The sequence below is a fragment of the Harpia harpyja genome, chromosome 17 (assembly GCF_026419915.1).
Source record: "Harpia harpyja isolate bHarHar1 chromosome 17, bHarHar1 primary haplotype, whole genome shotgun sequence".
NCBI classification, from domain to species: domain Eukaryota; kingdom Metazoa; phylum Chordata; class Aves; order Accipitriformes; family Accipitridae; genus Harpia; species Harpia harpyja.
The window spans coordinates 1257749-1279949 of NC_068956.1; the positions used below are offsets into that span (position 1 = coordinate 1257749).

The following is a 22201-nucleotide window of genomic DNA, read 5'->3' on the forward strand; positions in this document are numbered from 1 at the left end:
TTGAGGTTTCATATTTGCAGTATTCCCGTATGCAAACTAGGCAGGAATATGCTTCAAAAAAGCAAGACCTCTATTGATACTTAAGAGCAAAACCACCTCCCCTCTTTGGGATTCACCTTGGTCTAGCACAGAGATTATGGCAGCTCATTCCCTCGCTGGTGGACTGCTAGCCTCCCAGCTCTCCAGCGTGTCAGTATTTCAGGGTCCTTGAATGTGCCTTGCACGCTTGGAGCCTCTCTGGTGCCCTGAGTTTGCTGCTCCCCAATGTCTTCAGCTGCTTGCCTAACCTTGAGAGCAGAGTGCTGAGCTGGAGAGGCAATACTCCCATGAATGAGAGCTTTGCCTTTGTATATGGGACACCCCTCGCATCCACAGAGGGACCTTTGCTCTTCACATAACTTTCTAGGACAGCTAAAACAAACACACAGCTTGGGGCAACTCTCAGGCAAGCACCGGATAGTTCTCCCTGCTGCAATCTCCCAGCGCCTCTGTGCTGGAGCAGATAGAAAGATTGCCCCAATTGTTTGTGAGCTGCTAAGAATTAACACCATTAATTTATGGCAGGCCCTTGCATTAATCCTCCCTGTTAATTCCTTATCTCTGCTTCAGCATATTGGCTTTCAGAGCCCTCATCTGGGAAACTCATCATCTGTTTGTCTGGAAATTGCCCTTATGCACGCCCTTTGCTTGCGTGCTGCAAAGCCGGACGAAGAGCAAGGGGGAAGGCGATGGTTCAGGAGGAGCAAAGGCAGGAGCAGAAAGTGGGTTCGGGATGCACACGAAGGAGAGCTGCAGCCTCCCAGCTGGCGGGTGTCAGCATCAGGCATCCTGATTCCTGTGGCCCTGGGTGCAGGGCAGCTGTCTCTGCTGAGCAGGCTGAAGATAGCTTTTTCTTAAGCAGTAAGGGTTCAGCCACAGGGGAATTTGCTGGAGTGTTTCTTGCCTGTAATCAAAAGATACAGTTTTATGATTGAAACAAAAAGGACATTGAAATTGCAACCACAGCAAACAAATAAATTAACTTTTAATGACTTCCCAGCTACTTTTGTATTTGTTTTAGCAGAAGCCCTGCCAGAAAGCTTCAGGGAAAGAAACCGAGGCCGTGTTTACTCGGCCCATGTGTGTTTGTAACAATGCCTGTAATCACTCAGCGCTGCAGCCCTCAGCCCATGGTGGTGGGGGAAAGACATGCAGGTTTCCATGTTGCTCTCAGCCATCCCAGTACAGTCTACCTGTTGAAGGTAGGAGATATAGACAGTATTTACAGAGGTTCAGCTGAGGCTGAAGAATATTGCAGAGCCACTTGCCTTTCTCCTAAGGCATCATAAGACCCTGGCAGCTCTGAAGAAGAGCTTAGCAGGAGGTATCGCTGCAGAAGGCAGCAGATTTTTCCTCTGCATTAGCAGATGTTCAGGGCTGCTTGAGCACATCACCCGAGTGTTGACGTGAGATATCCATCTTCTTGATTGCTTCATTCTGGGTTTACTTAGGAAGCATTTCTTTACCGAGAGGGTGGTCAAACCCTGGAACAGGCTTCCTAGAGAGGTGGCCAATGCCCCAAGCCTGTCAGTGTTTGAGGCATTTGGACAATGCCCTTAACAACATGCTTTAACTTTTGTTCAGCCCTGAAGTGGTCAGGCAGTTGGACTAGATGATCAATGTAGGTCCGTTCCAACTGAAAATATTTTCTCTTCTCTTCTCTTTTCTTCTCTTCTCTTCTCTTCTCTTCTCTTCTCTTCTCTTCCATTCCATTCCATTCCATTCCATTCCATTCCACTGATGCTGATGCCTTCAACAGTTTCCCATTGCGCTGGCACAGACCCTCTATACGCTGCCTGCATGCATGTGTTAAGAGCAGTTCCCAGTCTCAACTGCATGGGCTTCAGCTGAAAATAAGCATGACTGACTTTAGCAGCAAATCAAAAGGATTATCATACATGGAGGTGAGCTCTGCAGGGATGGGATGTGTCCAGAGAGGAGTTGCTCTCTTCTGATGTTCACTTTGAGGCTGGACAGTCTTCACACCGAAACCCCTACTTTTTTGCTTCATCTTTTGCAATGATTAACTTCTGCCATTGATTCACCCATCCCACAGCTAGCTTTTGAGGCAGGTGGGATGAGGGATCGTTGGCTTCCCTCTCTCACGTTGTTTTGCAGTTTTCATGTGTTTCATTTTTGCAATGTCCTGACCCTTCATCCTGACTTTTTAATATCCAAATTGTCACACAATCAAGGCCTGAAATGATAAACCCTGAAAGCACATATTCTGCCCTTTTGTAAATGAAACGTCCAGAACAGCTCACCACTCCTAAAGAGTTAATTCAAGGTTTTGCCACTTTCTGTGGATTAATATTTTGCTGTACACCTCCTCTGTATGCAACAGGTTTCCCCTTTTCCTTTCAGATTTTCCTCTGGTCCTGTTGCGGAACCTGCGTCATCCCGTCTACCTACTGGTGGTGTTGGCTCAGGTCAACCTCTCTGCCATGGTTGCTGGTTTAGCAACGTTCATGGGGAAGTTCCTGGAGAGGCAGTTCTCCCTCACGGCGTCCTTGGCCAACATGATCATCGGTAAGCATTGCTGTTCAAGGCTTGCCAGCTTTTGAGCACCTCTAAGAAAATAATTTAGACATTACTAAGAAACACCTCTTCCTCTGCAGCTGCCAGTCTCCTTCCATTACCTACAGACAGATGTGGCACAAGGTCCTTGCCCATATGATTTCTCAGCTACTACCTACTTTCCTTGCTTTACATTGCAGCCTGAGCTTGCTAGAATAAAATCTTTTAAGACCTGGAGAAATGTTATCTAAAGCTGTTCACTATAATCAAGGAGAAGAAACCAACTCATTGCATCAAGGGAGCAAAGAAACATCAGATATGAATTGTGCATGTTTCTTTAACAGTGATTACTTTACATTGATCATTGGGTTAAGGGTCTTTAAAAAAGTAGATAGTAACTAAAATTAAAAACTGCAGAAACATATGCATTCATTTTGAAGACACTTTGCAGCAAGAGACCAGTCAGGCTGGTGTACTGATTGTGCCTAAACTCTTCAAAATGTTTGTTATAGTCAGACTAATTGCTTATAACGGTTGGGCTAATTGCTTGCTGTTGGTATTGTTGTGAAGGAAAGAAATAAGTGTTAAGCAGGATATGTTCTCATGAGATCAGACTGCTTTTGCTGGTATTTTAATATCCAGAATGTCCTGCACGGGACTGAGGTCTCCCTGTGCGAGCTTGTCATGGTAATAAAAATATGAAGAATAAAGCCCTGCTCTTACAATCAGTTGGAGAGTTCAGAGATCTAGGCAGAGAAGTATTTTAAATATATTTTTGAACAAAGAGCATGCATCCTCAGAGGAAGAGTCTTCTGAAGTCTGCAACAAATAAATCAGAAGAAAGTGAGCAGAGCAGACTGGCAAAGCCAGCTACCCAGGCTAAATACAGGCAGAAAGGTTAAATGCTGAAGCAGTAGTGTCCTCCACTGATGTGCCCTGCTGAGTTGTTCCCAGGCTTGATTTACCTGCTCTGTTAAAGACATGCACAGTATTTCTTGCAGAGATTTATCTATCTTTTGTTCCCAGCTACTGAATCTTGCTTTGCCTTTTCCTGTATAGATCAAAAAGCTTTTTGGAAATCCCTTCCTTGTATGGGTATTTATGGGCTGAAAGCAACCTCCCTGTTGATTCTTTGTAGAATTAAACAGATTGCACTCTTTGGTATCCCATTGTAAGGTGGGTTTTGCAAAACTCCAAGTCTGTCATGGAAACCTTCACAGTTTTGTAATGATGACAACAGAAGTGGGCACATTACTGCATTATGCAGAAATTAAATATCCTCTGCAGGTTCCATTGATATTTTCTCCTGACTACACTGAAAAATCACGTTTGCTGGATTAAGCATAGCTTTTCACTGGTCCCTGTGTCTTCCATGCACAGGTACCTAACACAGCCAGTTTGCTGTAGGGTCCCACTGTTTTTGCAAAACTGCTCTTTCTTAGCATTATTCCACCAGTCCCTGCAAAAACCTTGGTCCCCTCCAGATCACCAGTGCTGCAAAACAGGAATCCAACAACAAATCCTCTTGGGCCTTCGCTGTAGTGAAGGGACTGATACGGCTCGGAGGATGGAAAACAAGGACCTGCCTTTCCCCAGGTGCTGTGAACATCCCTGGGGCGATGGTCGGCATCGTGGTGGGTGGTGCCATCCTGAAGCGGTTCCAGATGTCCCTGAGGCAATGCAGCGCCATGTGCGTCCTTGGCATGTTCCTCTGCCTGCTCTTGGCTTTCCCCCTCCTCTTCCTCGGCTGCCCCACGCAGAAGGTCGCGGGCATTACCTACAGCGAGAGGTACCGACAGCTCCAGCTAGGCTGGGCATGGGTGGGTGATTCACAGGGCTGTGGGTACCCCCATCCCCAGCTGCACTCCTTGGGGTGGAGGTGGAAGTTAAGCAGGATATGCGGAAATGGGTTTATTCCCTCTTGAGAAACAGTTAATGATAAAATAAGGCTAGAAATTAATGCTTTTGTGAATAAACAGTGAATCAGCTGTGTCCTTACTCTTTCTAACTTCATTGACTCGTGGTGAAACCCGAAGTGAACATCTTTTTGGCACAAAGAGCACAAGATTAAAATTTCATGTTGGAAAGTGCGGCGTGTTACTCAGAGGCAAATAATTTGGGCAGGGGCCAGCCCTGGGATCACACCTTCAAAGCTGTGGCTGCTTTCCTACACAGCTAAACACAGGCAGGACCTTGTCTTCCCTCAAGGCTTGATCCAAGTTGCTGTAAATTCACATGTTCAGCATTCTGTGGTCTTGGTGGAAGCTGGTCCGAGCCCTCAGTGGGAAGCTCACCACCTCCCACAGCGTGGTGTTGCAAATGCCCCAAGACCCCACGTTTGGGGCCAAATATGAAGGAAGTGGGTGCCTCCCTTGACCATTTGTGGTCAGGATGCTTTGCCCAGGCATAGGAAAGGCTTGGGGGGTTATAGTGGAATTTCAGTGGGTCCTCATTTATGTATGGGGAAGGTTTTGTTAAGCAATCAAGTGTTTCTTTACTATCTCAAGATATATGTAGTATATTTTCTATATAAGATGCGTATTAATGATGCTCAATACCATGCATGAATATTTTCTTCCTGCTGTAGCTCTGAATTTGGACACCACGCCTTGGAGTGTAACCTCCAGTGTAACTGCCCCGAGAAAGCCTATAACCCCATCTGCGGCTCTAACGCTATTGAATACATCTCACCCTGTTCCGCCGGCTGCAGCATCGTAAATATCAATGCAGACAACTCGGTCCTGGTGAGTCATTCCCACTGCGCTAGTGTCCTGGCTTGGGATGGCTAATGAGGGATGACCAATGCAGCGCTTACGTCTGGCAATTAGGTTTTCTGATGTTCGTTAGTGTTGGACAAGCTCTGCATGACCCTGTGGGATGAGCAGGGGAGGGTTGAGAACATCCCAGGAAAACCCCGTGTAGATGGTGTCTCTTAGCACTCTCCAGTATAACACAGCCCTTGCCAGTACAGATCCTTGGCCAAGGCAGCAATGAGAAACCTTTTAGGCATCCAGCCTTTTAGGATGTCATGGTGTCCTTCCTCACCCGCTGCTCCACCCCAGGTCAGGGTTTGCTCCACAAACCCTATCTTCAGTATCTCCCATACTACCCAGCAGCTGGAGTGGATGATGCAAGGACCTTCTGCTTTCCCTTCACCCCTAAACGATGATGACCAACAAGGTCACCTTTCTTAGCTGTGTTTCTTGTGGTGGGACAGGAGGACGTGTAGTATGGGAAGGGCTAATCACAACACCTAGCATGACCCCGAGTCCATGGATGCCTCTTGTACACCAGGGATGCTTTCTCCATGGGGTGAGTCAGCCCACCTCCAGGCTCCTGCTGTGAATTGCCCCGTGTTCCTTGAATAGGGACCTACGGAAACCAGGCACCCAATTTAGGCATCACATGCCCAAAGTTCTCTGAAACTGGAAGTCCAAGTGTTTCCATTTCGCAGGGTTGTGAAGGCAAAATATCAATGCAGGTGGTACACATTTTCACATACCTTGATGTCTTACAGCAGGTATCACCCAGACTGCTCACCCAACAGCATTTGCTTGGACTTGACCTAAAATACTGCTCAGAATGAATAAATTATTTATAAATTATTTATAAATTATAATGAAAAAATTATTTATTTATTTTTCCGGAAGCAAAATGCAAACCTGCAATTGGTCCAAACTGCCCTTCTGCAGACTGGGGGGCAAATACCAGCTGAAAATGCTCAACTGGTGCCTACAGTTGTAGAAGCAGCCTGGGTGTTTCCGTCATATAACTTGCTTTAGTTATGCTACATCTATAGGTTGTGTATAGGGATGAAGAGAGGGAAGGTAAGTCCTGCTTTTGGGGGCTCAGGGAGCAAGTCTGTATGCTCTGGGCAAGCCAAGCCTGGAGGGACATTGCACAGTACACATAGCACTGACATTTAGCAGACCTTCACTGCATGCTCTAGGAGGGCCTTGTTAGAGCAATGTTATTCCACCTTTCAGCCTGCAGATTTGCAGTTTAAAAAGTCATAATCAAGTTGCAGTGTGCATCCTCGCCATAAGTACCAGTTGTCAAGCCAAGTGACTGCATGAGAGGATAATTTAGTGGGAGAGTCCTTATGCGGAGGCTAGAGAAATGGGGTTTGCTCTTGGCTTTCCCTTGATTTGCAGACCTGGCAGGGTTATTTTGCTTCCGTCTGCTTCTCTCTCCTCTGCTGCTCCCCACCTGTCACCAAAACCCCAGTAGGACTGAGTTTTCCCAGTGCCAATTGTCTGTTGGGTCTCCAGGCAATACAGTTTAACAAATAAAGAGTAAGGAAATCTTTGCCAATTCAAATACCTATGTGAAAAATGTTAGCAATCCATATAGGGTGAGTAGTTTTCTGCTGTGTCCTTGGCACAGGATACAATGGCAGCATGGGACTATCTGGGCACTTTTTAGCAGCATTTTGTTAATTAACAACACTTCGCTTTACTATGTTTTCTGCCAGAGCTTAGTCCCAAATGTGCTTTTCTGCATCCCTGTGCCTGCCTTTTGTACAGCAGATCCTTTTCAACTGCTTCTTCCTCCTCAAAGATGCCTCCAGCCCTTTAACATCCTGTGCTCCTGAACATGACCCACACCTGCATTCATTATATGTATTATTATGTGTAGCCACAAGCTACAACAAAATCAGGTCTCCCTTGATGGTGCCATGCAAACGTTACTTGGTAAAGCCAGCACAAGCTCTTCCTTTAGCGCTGAGATAATTTGCTGAATCTTCTTTCCACCTACTGACGCATCTTGACTAAATTTGTGAGAGCTTCTTCCACATAGGGACTGTATCTCAATATGTTGTTAAAAATGCCAAGCCATGTGCCAGCATGTAGTAGCTGGAGCACATTGCATCGCCCTGGGATGGGAGGTTCATGGCACACAGTGATGTGGCTATAGATGCTGAGCTTTGCTCCTTTATCATGCTGGACTAGGAGCTGAGCTCAGGTGTCCGCAGAGCAGCCTCAGTCCCCCTCTGGTTTGGGGTATTACCTGTTGCAGGAAAGGAAAAAAGAAATGATTGCATTTTACGGCATTCTTCTAGCTCCTGCTTTCTCTGCCATATTACACTTTTCTTACCATTTTCAGCATCTCTTTGCCAGTGCAGGGACGTGTGGCACTCACTGCCTACTGCTTTCCGTGTCCCAAATGCCTGGGTTTCTAGAAACCCTCACGGTGTGCAAGAAAACCTACAATTTTGTGCTCAGCTTTGCTGCAGCCCTTCCAGAGGAGGCTTGCACAGTGCGAGCTTGATTTTAACACTCTCACTTGAAAGCTCTTCTACACTGAAAGCAATTTGCTCTTTGCATTGCCTGATGTCCACAAATTTCATGGGCAACAGAAGGAAGGACCCTGCCAACTCTGCAGGACCTTGCAGTGACAGCCTTTTAGTGCTTTGCTACTTGTTTGGGTCCAGCATGACTTGCTGAAGTGAGGTGGCCATGGGGGCTCCCCCAGGACTGTGGGAATCTCCGTGCCACGGGGCTCCTGGGTTTCTGAACCCCGCTCTGCTCTCTTCATGCATGGCCATGGATAGGAGCAGGGACATCCCTCTACTGCCAGCCAGGTTGGATCTGAGCTGGCCAGCACACACCCCAAAAATTTAGGGTACCAGCAGGTCCCAGCCGGGGAAAAAAAGAAGAAATAAGACAGCATCAGGCAGATTTTGATGTGAGCAGCTTTCTCTCTTAAGAAAACAATTGCTAAATGGTCCTGGTGGGGATGTTTGATGCACAGTCCTGAAAAGCCTGGAGCTGGCAGTGTGCCATCCGGCAGCCCATCCCTGCCTGGAAACCACAGCCCCGGTTTCAGGGCTGCTCTCGGTTATTCTCCGCTCCCCGCTTCGCCGGGTGGTTTTTCCCAGCCCTTGTGCCGCATCAGCCTCGTGGCACAGCTGCCTGGATGATGCATGTCAGAGAGACGGGCCACCGGTGGCTTTGTGGCTTGTCCCCATTGCTCGGAGGTTTTTGCAGCTGGGGTCTTGCTCCCTGCTCTAAAATCCTCCGAGGTTTTGAGCGAAAGGAGCAGAGCCCTGCCTTGTGGCTCCATTGCGTGCACCTCCAGCCCCTTGTCTCCATTTGGCTTTGTGCGAGGCCCCTCAATGTCACGACTCAGATTCTCTGTAAAAGGTGGTGGTGGCACAGATCAAGCGAGTTTTAATTTATCTAATTGCATTTTTGTTAACTGCTTTGGCCCAAATTCATCTCAGCTATCGTAGGCACTTATCTGTGGTGGGTCCTCTGGAGACCCACCTCTCCCTCCATGACTGCAAAAGGAACCCAGATGATGAGTTTAGTTTAGTTCATTTCAGATGGCTGAAGAAGATAAATCCCAGTCTTAATTTAAAATATTAAATCCTCTTTCCTAGAGGTGGGAGGAGGGATTGTGTCCCCTTTCATCCCAGATCTCCCCCTGTGTTCTCAGCCGGGAGGAGTTCCTTGTGGGTCTCTTTTATGGGCATCAGCCGTGCCATTTCCCCAGACAGTGATGTGGGAATGGGGAGTTGGGAGACCCCGGTCCGCTCCTGCCTCTGGGATCACCCTTCTGCAAACTGCCATCCCACTGTGAATCTGTCCCTCTCTGGCAGCAATAAGATCATGCTCATTTTATTTAAAGGTCTCTTCCAAAAAAAAAGAGGTTTCTTTTTTAAACAAAAGAGAATTGTGACTAAAATCTGGAGAAAAAGAAAAAATCCATATCCCTCGCCCTGGGGCATCTTTCCTTTGCTAATGCTGTGCCAGTTATTTATGACCCTCTCTCAAAGGTGAGGTTCTGCATTTTCCCCTAGCAGGTGTTTTCTGATTTAATACTCCCCTGAGCTTGGGCTCCAGCTTTGATTGCCAGCTCTGCTCTACGTGTAGCCCCTGGATGAAGGGTCTCACAGCAGGAGACAAGCTGGGTGCAGGTGATGGAGCCCAGGCTGCTCCCCTGGAGATTTCCTCCAAAAGATATAATACAGGCAAGTAAGCTCACATCAGGCTTGAATGTTTTATCAGCTGTGGGTGAGACTTTTCCATGCCAAGAGTCCAGATTTACACAGGATGCCAAAGCGTTCAGCTGGCAAATGATGACATTGAAATAAATCTGTGTGTAAGCATCTTCAGTGCACAACAGGCATGAAACACAGGACTGGAAGCACAAGCATAGAAGGATTGCTGTGGGGGGGTAGGAAGGCATTACTGGGTCTCACACCAATGAGGCAAGGATGCATCTGGGTTGGGAGCACTTCCAGGTGTCTCTGGAAGCACAGAGAGATGAACCAAGGTACCGCTGTAGATGAACGAAGCTACCGCAGTGGTCCCAGCTTCCCCATCAGCTGTGTGTGCTCACCTGTGTGACATCTAACGATACCCGTGGGACCTGGTGGGACCAGGACCTCCTTTCAGAGATGGCAGCATGTTGGAGGCTGGAAGTGGGGATGGGAATATGTGTTTCCTCATCCACTCAGTCTGTTAGCCCCAGCCAGCTTCATTGTATATGTTTCTTTTTTTTTTTCCCCTGCTCCCCGAAGTGTTGAGTGCTAATTACTGCTAATTATTTACAGACAAAACCTAAACACCCTCCCTGCCTCTGACAGCTGGCAGCTATCCCTGGTATCTCCATAGCCTTCAGCAGATGAGCAGCCTCTGGGTTTTCTCTCCTCTTTGCAGAACTACACCAACTGCAGCTGCATCTCCGAAAACGGGCTCGCGGGGTTCGCCAAGCCCGGGACCTGCGGCACCGGCTGCTCCCACCTCTTCCTGCCCTTCGTGGTTCTGTCTTGCCTGGCGGGGATCCTTGCCAGCACGTCCCACACGCCGTCCTTCATGCTCATCCTCAGGTGAGCAGATTGGGTTGGTGTTGCGTTAAATGGCAAAGAAGTTTGGCAGAAAATAAACCTCCTTGCATTCCAGCTTGTCCTCAGATATCAGAGGGGCTGGGGGTGGCTAGGTTTAGTTTCTGAGTGATGTCCAGTTCAATGCTGTAAGTCTGATCATGTTCTATATGTATTGAATTACCACGACTACGGACGCAAAAATAGCGTAATACACTTTCAATCTAGTCACGTTCAGCGAACTATCATGGCCAGATTTAAGAAGTTTGGTTGCATTCAAAGAACTATCATGGCTAGATTTTAATGAACAGTACAGTTTATTAAAGCAACAGAAGCACACATTCATTTAGATTGCTGGTGATAAATACACTGTCTAAAAATCACATGCGAGTACCAAGAATACAGTTGACTGCAAGCATGCTAAATTATAGAAAAACTCTATAGAGATTTCTAAGTTTCCTGGGGAACCACTCAGTATAACCAAGGGTTCGAATCTTACCCAATAGGCATCCCAATGGGGGGAAGAGAGGTTCAGCCCGTCGACTGATCCCAGAAGTCAGCAGTGTCCTCCTGACTTGTCTATGATGGTATCTTCCCTAGCATTCTTCCTCTCTTAAGCCCTTTTATACTATTTTCTTATTTTTAGGTGGAGCTTGAGTGACTCTAGTTATACATACCCATGATATAAAATCTCCTCGCTTTACTTTTAAAGGTATATGCTAGAGAAAATTCAGAGCACATGCTCAGTGAGGGGTGGTCGCACCTTGAAGGCGGGTAGCCTTTGGGATGGAGGTGTGTTTTGGTATTATAATGAAATTATAATGAACAAAGTTCACCCAGGGGACATGATTTTGCGTGTGACTACTCCAGAACTGCGCATTTACTTATGATATAAATCAGAAGTAAGGCAATAGCGTTGACAGAACCCCATTGTTTCACCTCCTTGCCTCAGTGGATTTAATGCAGGGACCTTCCATTCTTGTTCCAGCAGTTCCAGTTCCCCATCCCTGTGGTGATATCACAGAGCCTGGCTGTGGTATTTCCACTTTGCTCCACCCTCCGTGTTGTTTCTCTTAGAGTCAGCATACCAAGCTCCCCTGGCATTGCTAACATCTAAGGTTGCAGGTTATGTTGCTCAGGGAATTATTATGGAACAGATTTCATGTATATCCACTGCATTCCACCCTGGAGGTTCACCTTCCCTTAAGAGGGGGACATATCAATGTCACCTCCAGCAATTATTCTGCTGTTGGCCGTGGTCTCGGTGCAACCAGAAAAGACATCCAGAGGTGGCGTTTGGAAAACCAAGGGGCCCTTGAATGGAGGAGGAAGGTTTTCTCTAGCTGAGGGACTGGAGGGTTAAGTCAGCCCTGTATTGTACCTGATGCCCAGTTCCTCCTGATGCTTTTACACAGGTTTTGCATGTGTTGGTGCAGGGAATGGGGAACAGGGCTTCCCTGCTCCTGTCATCTGGCAGTGCATGCGGTTGTCCATCTTGCAGGCTATGTCTGGCTCGGGAGCAGGCTGTGCTTTGTTAGTAAAGACCTGGCATGGCTGGGCAAGACAGAAACATTGAGCATCTCGTCTCAAATGTTGAAGCAGGAGAGACCTTCAGGACTTGCTCCTGAAGACCCTGCACTAACAGCTCCTGCTGCCCTAACGCTACAAAGGCTTTCCCAAGGTCTCTTTGGCTGTTCCTGCTGATCCCTGCAGAGTTAAGCAGCAAGTAGAGATTTCAGGCTGCTGGAGGCTTTATCGTGGAACCACCAGTGCTGCATGGCCAATTGCTCTTGCAGGCAACGTGGTGTTCACCAACAGGCTCAGGCAAGGAGCAGGCGGTGGGTGCATGGGTGTCACGCCATGCCAGGCCCCCACGCCACCTCCACCCACCAACAGGGCTGTGGGGCTCACTGGAACCCCACGTTGCCCTCAGCACTCCCCATTCCTGGTCTCAGCACAACCTTCAGATCCAACAGCCGTCCTGTTCCTTCTCCCCACCCACGGCTGATACCTCAGTAATGAGATGCACCATTAACTCAGCATTAATTTAGCACGGCAGTACTGTGGCACTTTTTGACGCAGCTCTGTGTTAAGAAGTTTAATTATCTTCCTTCCTTCTGATGGATCTCACTTGAGTACAGCCTCCCTTCCCAGTGCCGAGAAGCAATTAGGACTCTACTTTCCCACACCCTCGGAAAGGCACCTGCGGAGCAGGCAGCGGCAGGCTGGAGCCAGCCTCAACACGAGCCCCAGGCTGGTGGGGCTGGAGCCTGGGATGGGCAGGAGAGACTGAGGCTGTGCTGTGGGAAAGAGGAAAACCATGGGGCAATCTCTGTGTTGGTCTATAAATGATATTTCCAAGCACATTTCTGTGGTCAAAGCACTCCAAACAGTTGCTTTTTAGGGAAAAGCTGTGGTCAAAACCTGTTTTTACCTTGCCTCCCAGGCGTTATTAAATCACGTTTTATGCCACGAATGAGCTATGTGTGCACCAGGCAGTCAGAGAGGAAAGGGAAGCTGAATTCCCTGAGGTGTGCTGACCTGGAGGTCCTCTGCCACCCAGTCCTCTCCCATGTGTGACCCCAGCAGGAACCACAGCCTGAAATATTTATTTCAGAAAACTGGGGTACCACCAAAATATACACTGGGGCATCCCACCTCAAAAAAAAGCCACTTCCTCAACAGGTAAATCACTTTTCTCTTTCAGTTACAAAAAGCATCCCTTGTATTTCTTGTGTTTGGCAGAGCCAGCAGCTATATTGGTTTCTGTTTGTGTTTTACTCATACGGATTCTTTAAATTAAAAGCAAAAATACTTAGCTGAGCTCCTCCCTGTCTCTTACGGAGTTTGGCAGGTTTTTCAGGCCAAGAAAAGGCTGTGGAAAGCTTATAGCCCTAATGAATGAAACTTCATCATTTTTGCTGATGTAAACGGGAACTGCCTGGGGCCCTTGGTGATTGGGTTGAAGGATGACTTTTTGGGTGAGGTGCTGTAAGCTTCGTGCGATGCCAGGAAGGGAAACATTCATCTTTGCAGAAATGCCAGCAGGCACACTTTCCATTTTGTTTTTCAGGAGCATCCAGCCTGAAGACAAATCGTTTGCGGTTGGGATACAGTTCATGCTGCTGAGAGTTTTAGGTAAATTAAAACGTGTTGAAGTGCCATCCTGGAAAATCATGGCAACTTGGGGATTCGTGGGGTTTTCATCCCTGAGCAGCCCCAGGGCTACAGAATTGCTGTTTATTCAGAGATTCAGGCTGACCAAAGCCTGTCCTAAGCCAGGGAAAGATGCTGCCTTGCAGGGTCTGGGGGGGCTGCACGTGGTGGGGAGGGGAACAAGGCATCTCTGTGGGGGTACATCTATGCGGCTAAATAAAAGAGGGGAGGAAATACATTTAGGTCCAGGAGGACAGCCCTTGGCTGTGTGCAGATACTGCCATATTCGTCTCCAGCGTATCAGGGTGGCTGCAAACCATGTGCTGTGATCCCGCTAGTTATTTTTCCTATGGTGAAAATTCATGTTCACCTGGAGGCCCTGAGAACATGCCACAGCAGTCGTGGGAAGGAGAGTATATGCACAATGCATGAAGGAGGCGAGCATCATTCCTGGGATGAGCGATGGTCCCTTATCAAAGAGAGAAAGGACCATCTTGCATCTTGGTGGGGTGCAAACACACAGCCAGCCCTTGGCGTGCTGTGCAGGACCAGTGGCTTCATGGGCCACAGCAAAGACGACCATTCCCAGCCCCTTTCCACCCCCTTAGCACATGGGAAAGTAACCGGGGCTGGGTCTGTCCCAGCAGAGGCACTCCCGTACCATAACAAAGCCCCCTCTGACCCTCTGCTTCCAGCGTGGATGCCGGGCCCCGTTCTGTACGGCAGCGCCATTGACACGACCTGCATCTTCTGGGAGAAGAAGTGCGACAGGAAGGCAGCCTGCAGATACTACGACAATAACCTCTTCAGGCAAAGGTAGGGATGAGCGGTCAGGATAAGGGCTGAGGGTGCAGAGGGAAATCCAGGGGGAACGTGGCATCAGGCCACCTCCGACGTGGGATAAGTTGTTGTATATGCCATGGTAAGCAAACAGGGACACTCGCGTCCTCCTGGCCCATGAGGACTCTCAGCAGTGCCCAGGAATGGTTTGGAAAGTCATTGGCACAAGCCAAAACCCTGCCAAGGACCATGCTAACTTGCTGCTATAGACCACAGAGGTACACTTCCAGAAGCACTCCCTGCATTATAGTGAGAACAATCGTTCACCGGACAAACCGGCCCAGGGACATGGTGGAGTCCTCATCAATGAAGATTTTCAAGATGTGAGTGGACAAAATGCTAGATAATCTCATCTAGGCTCCCTTTCCCATGAAATGTTGGGCCAGATGATCTTCTGAGGTCTCTTCCAACCTGGGCTGTTGTGTGATGCTATGATTACTCATTTTACCAGCATAGACACAAGCAGTCTGTCCTGATGCCTTCTGCGTGGAGGTAATGCAGCAGCAGGGGTGACCCCAGCCTCAAAGCTGCCTGTGAGGTGGTGCAGGGTCCATGCAGGGTGCCTTGCACCCAGGGGTTCCTCTTCCAACAGAATGGCCCAGCTCAACAGGCAGAAGACACCAAATCCAGCCTGGGCACTGTGGGGAGGCTAGAAGGCAGCTGTAGGTGGTCTTCCATCCCCACTGCAAATTCATCAGTGTTGAATGACTCACTGACCAGTAGCTGCAGCAAGCCCTATTCACCCTCAACCCCAAGATACATTTTTATATGCCTCCTTCTTACCAGGAGGTATGATCTCTTAAAGTAACACCAAAGAGAAGTGCATCTTGGTAGCTACTCCTCCTCTTTCTGCCCCCCTTCTCAGGACTCAGGCTTGCAGCAGTTGCTTGCCCACTGCTGAATGTGACCAAGGAGCCCATCCCCATGTTCGGTGCCTGCTGGGTGCCTGGGGACATTGGGTGTTGGTGCTGGGTGCACATAGGAACACCCTTGCTACCCTGACTTATTGTGTTTCCACACCACAGGTATCTTGGTCTCCAGTTTTTCTTTGAGGTGGGTGCTTTCCTGTGCTTTGTGACCGTGTATGTGATTCTCAGACGGCAGGAGAGGGAAGCCAGCAATGCAGCAGAGACAAAGGCAGACCCAGAGAAGGAGAAACTGGCAGGAAACTCCATAAAGGTCCCAGAATCCAAAGTGTGACACCAAAAATGTGAATTGTGATCCGTATCCGGGGAAGTGAAGCCATGTGAATCACCCAACACTTGAACTGTGAAGGATGGATGCTTGGAGTCATGCACGATGGGGCTGCTTCCTAATCTTCTGGGTGGGATGTACTACTTCTGTACTGCTGTGAGAGTCTGTCCATACGCTGTTCTACGCCTCCTCCTCCACCTCAATGGTGCAGCTTGCTCCTTCACGTGGATTAGTCCACACACATTAACCTTTGGACACTGAAGTCTTCTGGATTTATGTCCTCCAAAGCATTTGTTCCTGCTGACAGTCTCAGTGATGCCAGCACTGAGATTTAACCATATAGCTGAAGGGTTTTGTGGTTTTTTGTAATAAATCATTTTTAAGAAATGGGTTTGTACTGAACCCATACATCTCCATGAATGATGGTCTGTCCTTGCCCCCAGAATGTCAGTTGTGCTCATTCCTTTTGCTCTCATGGTGTTAGATGGTCTCTCTTCCTTGAAGGCTTCATCCAGCTCCAGCTGACATTGATGGGATTTTTGTCCCAGGCTGTGGACCATTGCAAGGACCGACTCACATGCTTCACCCAGCTGTTGTGTAGATGCTGCTTTGGTGGTGAGCGAAAGGGATGAGGATGCTGGGGAGGGGAGGACATCAAAAGGAACTGCAGGTCCAGCCCAGGAGAGAAATTCCAATACCTGCAGACTTGTAGCTCTTTGGCAGCATGGCCACATTTTGCAGCAATAATAATAATAAATCTTATTTTTGCATTATCAGTACTCGTCCCAGGGATGCAGGACCAGAAAGGAAGATTGAACCCAGCCCTCTTGCAGACTGGGCAGGGCTCGTGACTAAGCCATTTGACCACAGAGCCAAACAGCCTTGCTGTGCTCCTTGAAGGGGTTACCATCAGATGCAGCTGTAATTATGGGGTGAAAGTTGAGCCTGGTGTTATTTTGGTGCAGCTGCCTCTTTTTTCTGCATTCTTCCCATCTCAGGGCTCCTTTCCACCCAAGCACAAATTGTGTTGCTGGTCTCATACCATCAGTTTCCAACCACAGACCATTGGGTAGCTTGTAATTTTTGGCTCCAGAACGGAATTCAGTAGAGAAACCAAAACTTCTAAGTTCAGCCCAAATATGCAGAGTAGAAAAGAAATACACAGTGAAGAACATTTATTAACTCCTCACACCCTGGCAAATATCCAATGGTAAGATCTGGGGTGTGTAGAGATGTACGGTGATGGAGGGTGGAAAGGCCAGTGGTTAAGTGGCTGGTTTAGATATTTCACCAGACTGTTTGCCCAGCCATTTTGAGAGACCCAATTAACATATTTCAAAGTGAGAGACTAATTTTATTTTATTTTTTTAGGGGGGGGGGGTTGCATAGTTTTTGTGCAGTGCTTTTTGTTCATTGAGGAGATGGTTAAGAGAGTCTACAGCCCTGTTCACAGGTACCTACACACAGAAGTGACTTATGCCTCAAAAGAAGGTGTTGGAAGACAGTCGTGAGAGTGGATGCTGAAGAGATGTAGGTGGACCCATTCAAGGGAGGATGGGTAGCATATGCTCACCATGAGCATCGGAAAGCCAAATCTGGAGGAGTTTTGCACTAGTCTCGGTTTTCAAGCCATGACTAGGTAGCATCTGTTTCTAAACCAGACTGTTAGCAGGTGTGGAATAGGAATGAGGTTCTTTGGACAGGAGTAGGGAAGAGACAGTCCACGATGTTCACAGTTGTCCCTCCAGCTCTTGGCAGCCCATAAATTTGTGGCATGCGGCGGAGAAGAAGGTTCTTTCCTGGCTAAGCACAAGCCCTCGGCTCACAGACAGTTTACTGCCTTGTTCAGCACAACCTCAAGTCGCTCCAGGGTGCTTTCCAAACCACAACAAACTAATAACAACACAATTCATTTTGTATGGCGTGAAAAGTCGAGACCTGCAATGTGCTTTGCCAGGAATACCCCTGGATGGGATTGCAAAATGACTTTATAAAGTCAGAAAGGCTGCACCTCCCTACCATTAGGACAGCTGACTTCACACGGGGACCAGACCATGCTCGAGCACCAGAGCAGCACAGCCTGGCTGGTGGCCACTGCACAGGTCCAAGGAGTCCTGGGCTCTGTGTTCTGGTCTGCCAGTGCAATCCTTCTGCAAAATCGCTGCTGACCCTTTGCTCATCCTGTGCTGCTGGGTCTGCCATGCCGGGCTGTTGGGCAGTGGTGGGGACGGGCTCAGGGGGTAGCTGTGCTCTTGCAAAGCAGACAGCATAGCACTAGACTTCTCCTGTTACAAGTCAGAGGGAGACCCTCAGAGGGATGACCGTGCAGCCTTTCTGGAAGCCCTCCAGATTGCATCAGCTGTTTCTTAATCCTCTTGATTACCAAGGCAGTGGTGCTGCTTATAGCAAGGAGGAGAAAAGAGGAAAAAAAACCCTTACACAGCAATTTGTCTTGTAAGTTTGTTCACAAACAGCATCATGCAAAAATAAACAGCGAGTTCAATTACCTCCCTTGGATTCACAGTGCTATTTCAGGCAGCAGGCAGGCTGCACCATCCCTTGGCCATCTGACTGGACTGATGGCCAGGTCTGCTGGGCTCATGATGGATGCAGAAGGAACCCGGAGGATGGCCTGGCCAGCTCACTCCCAACACGTCCTGTTCTCACGGCTGGGCTCAGGACTCTACATCCATTTTCCACTTGGAAAACTTCGATCACATCACACAGAGATTTTTCTCAGGCAATGCACAAGCTGGTACAGCCTGAATTCTTCCTTTCCTTGTTATCCCTCCAGCAGAAGAGAGTTCCCTGTGGGTAAGCATCCTAGGCAATTGCAAACAGTGTGTCTTAGCTTTGTGGCCAGCTATAGGCCTGTTATTATGCTTTTGCTGTGGTAATTGCCATTAATTTGGGCTGGACTTTCTATAAAGAGAAATAAACCCACTTTTTCCCCTTCCCCTCCTCTGTACTCTTTAAGAACACTGTTGAAAGGGACTGGCTTGCAAGAGAAGATTAAAAAGAGGTAGTTTGGAAAGGCTGGCTCCCACTGTCAGCGGGGAGGAAGATAAAAACCAGGAAAAATGAAAAGGTTGTCAGCACCAAGGTAGGAGGAGGAGTGTTTGATGGAGAGCAAGGGGCAGGCAGGTAGGAGGATTGCAAAAAAAGGAAGCAAAAGAAGCAAAGGAAGGTGTAGCATCAGCAAAATCCACCCTGTGCTGTTATGCTTTGCCAGGTTTTCCCCAGAGGAAATATTCCCCTGGAGATAGCTTAAAATAGATTTTACAAAGCACTTAAGGATATACCTTAGGCAACAGCCATAAATTGCATAGGGGAGGTTAACATGAGTCGGTCCAGCTGGGCCATAACTCCACTGACTTTGTTCAGTCTTGCTCCTTTGTGCTCCGGAAGGCTAAAGGAGATAACCTACAGCAATGCAGGTATAGGAAAGACATCCAGACCAGGAATTGAATGCACTGGTTGTTTCTGTGCAGCACTTTTTGTAGTACCAGGGGTCACAGACCTGAAGACAGAACAGTGCCTTTAGGGCTGGTGAGAATTGCACAGGGTCAACAGGATGAATTAAAACAGGAGGGAAGGCTATTTCTGTAACTACAAGAAGGCTTTGCAAGGTGCAAGGAGGTTGGGTGGGTGGGACCAGTTCCAGCAAAGGCAGCAAGCTGGTTAGCAGAGACAGATAGCTCTGCAGGAAGATATCTCCAAGGCTGGGAGCTGCTTTTGTGCAGAGTTACCACTTTTGAATCACCCTGTTCATGTCAGTCCCTTGCAAATTCATCTGTGGTCTACGGCATCTTTTCATCATATGCTGTCACTCTTTAAACGTAAGTTTTTAATATGGTGGTGGTGGCTGGTCTCCAGTACCATGCAGCCTCCAGTTTAAGCAGTCACTAAATATAGCATTGTAGGAGACCCTCATGAGCTCAACTGTCCTGCCTTGAGGGTCAGGATCACAAGTACCTCTGGAGGTCATCTAGTCAGCAAGACCATCACCAACACTAGATGAAGGCAGCTGTGACTTTGACCTGACCTAGAAAAACCTCCAAGGACGGAGAGGCCACAGCCTCCCTGGTGCCAAGGCTGCTCCACCTTTCTGGTGAAAAATGCTTTTCCTAGTGTCCAGCCTGAACAGCCCAAACCACATCTTGTGGCTGTTGCCCCTTGTCATGCCATCTGCTGTGGCTGAAAAGAGTTTAGATCCATTCCTTCTACCCTTGAGGTGGCTGTAGGGTGGTGTTAGATCACCCTTAGCATCCTTTTGGGTAGCCTAAACAAACTAGTTCCCTCAACATCTTCCGATTGATCATGTGCCCCAGGTCCTCCCCAGGCGCTCGCCATTTTATCCCCATCCTTCTTGAACTGGGGAGCCCAAAACTTCACACTACATCCCAGGTGTGGGCTCACCAGGACTGAGTATAGGGGATAAAAACATTCCTCAAGATCCTTCTGATGCTGGCCAGCACGTGGTTTGCCTTTCTCATGATGAGAGTGCTCTGATGGCCTAATTTCAACTCAGTGTGTACCGTAATCCTTTTCGGTGGGTCCCTACTCACCCAGGCAGTTCCCAGCCTGTACGGGTGAGCGGGTTTATTTCCACCCAGGTGCAAAGTACTTCACACTTCTTGATGAACTTCCCAGAGGTTTCTGTTGACCCAACCATCAAGTTTCTCAAGGACACTTTGGATTGAAGCTGTCGCATTCATCATGTCACCTTGTCTAATTCAGTAACTCCTTCAGACTTGCTGAGGTGCGTTCTGTCTCATCATATACGTCATGGACAATATCAGCCCCAGTATTGATCCCTGAAGATCAACAATTCCCCTTGCTACCAGCCATCAGCTGGATGTGGAGCCATGGATCACCACCCTCTGAGCCTGGCAGTCCCACCAGTTTTCAACCCATCTAACATCCCTTTGCCCACAAGCCTGCACCTTCTCAGCCTCTTCTGGTTGTCTGGGACTCAGATCATCACAAATTTTCATAGATGATAGAGAGTGACTTTGCAAACATGTCAGCCAGCTCCTTCATCAGCCTCCAGTGAAATCCATCTGACTCCATGGATGTGAATGCTCCAGCTTCTCTGAGTGGTCCTGCTGGTCCCTGGGCTCTCCACTTACTTACTTCCCCAACCATCCTGGGGGACACAAGGTCTAGGAGATGGGTTTGCCTGTAAAGACAGAGGCTAAAAGGATGTTCTGAGCACTTCAGTCTTTTCCATAGCATCCAATACCAGCTGTTTTCCCCATCCATCAATGAAGTCACTTTTTCACCGATCTTTTTTTGACAAGTAGAATACTCATAGGATCCCTTCTTGTTACCACATTGTCCCTCATCGGCCTTATCTCCAGCTGAGCTTTGGTGTGCTGGATTGTGTCCCTATGAGCCCAGGCAATGCATTTGCACTCACTCCTGTGGTGTGCTCTCTTCTTGTGTTTTAGCTCAGTGATAAGATACTTATCAACAGCCTTCCCCTGAGATTACTGTTCTTCCTGTCCAAGATGATGGCTTATCCTGGGTTTTTAAGAGTTTTCTTTACAAAAAGTCCCACTCTGCTGGGAACCCCAGCCCTCTATGGCTACACCTGGAGGATTCTGCCTAGCAAGTCTCCAAACAAACAAAAATCTGCTTTCCTGAGGCATAACTGCTGTTCACCTTCCCTGCCTTCCTCCAGATCCTGAGCTTGCCCATCTCATGAGAGCAGCAGCCCCAGCTGTCCCTGTGGCCATATTTACTTTCAGTTTTTCTCCATGATAGAGCATCACCTCACTCAGCCCCTGTAGCATCTGCACCAGGAAATTGTTACTTGTCTGGGTTTTTCCCTTTGGCTGGAAGGATGGAGATCACACGTGGGTCCCCACTCCCTCATACCTTGGGTACTGTATTCATCTTTATCTGCTGACGGTGTCCCCTGGCTGAGTCAGTGATCCCCACATGGATAACAGCCATGGGAAGCTGGAAATTTGGATGAGCCTCAGCAATTTTTCCATAACATCATGGATCTGGGCTCCAGGCAAGCAGCAAACCTCCCTAAATGACAGGTCTGGCCAGCAGGTAGGTGTTTCTGTCCTGCAGAGGAGCCTCCAACCACCAGCACTGCTGCTGTAGTGACCTGAGGTCTCTAACAGCTTGAGGTTTCCAGCCCAGAACTTCCCCTGGTGGATCCAGTTCCTCCTCCTCTGTTACCAGCCTTGAACTCATTTTCTTGGCAGACCTAACCCAGACCGGTGTGTTTTTCACCCAGTCCGGACAACCTTTCTGTACCAACAGCTGCATAGCATCCCTCAGTAGCCAAGACAATATGATGCTGGTAGAGCAGTGGTACCCAGAGTGAGGCACCACCCCAAAGTACCTCAACAAGTTACTCCTCAAACCATCCTCAAACCAGAAGGAGCTGAGACACCAAAATAAAGCTGAACCAGCCCTCTTAGATCTGGCCTTCCCCTTTTGCCCACACTGCCCAGCCCACTGGTCAGAGCACTGGGAAGCCCTTCAGAGCAGCCAGCTCAAATCTTCTCCTTGCAAAATTAACACACTTCCTCTTGTCTTTCCTCAGGAAACACAGGGGAAAACCTGATTGTTATCCTCTTGACAGCAACATTTTTTTACTTA

At 48.2% G+C, this 22201-nt stretch overlaps 1 protein-coding gene across 2 annotated transcripts in view; it reads left to right on the forward strand.

The window, feature by feature from the left end:
* SLCO2B1 (solute carrier organic anion transporter family member 2B1) overlaps window positions 1-15997 on the forward strand; it is a 60668-nt gene extending 44671 nt beyond the window's left edge. For both annotated transcript variants that reach the window (XM_052812865.1, XM_052812866.1), the window contains exons 9-15: window positions 2404-2568; window positions 4153-4345; window positions 5144-5300; window positions 10224-10393; window positions 13461-13525; window positions 14239-14359; window positions 15409-15997. In XM_052812865.1, coding sequence (XP_052668825.1) covers window positions 2404-2568; window positions 4153-4345; window positions 5144-5300; window positions 10224-10393; window positions 13461-13525; window positions 14239-14359; window positions 15409-15583 — 1046 coding nt within the window. In that variant the 3' untranslated portion in view covers window positions 15584-15997. The remainder of the gene's footprint in view (window positions 1-2403; window positions 2569-4152; window positions 4346-5143; window positions 5301-10223; window positions 10394-13460; window positions 13526-14238; window positions 14360-15408) is intronic.
* Window positions 15998-22201: the final 6204 nt, after the last annotated feature.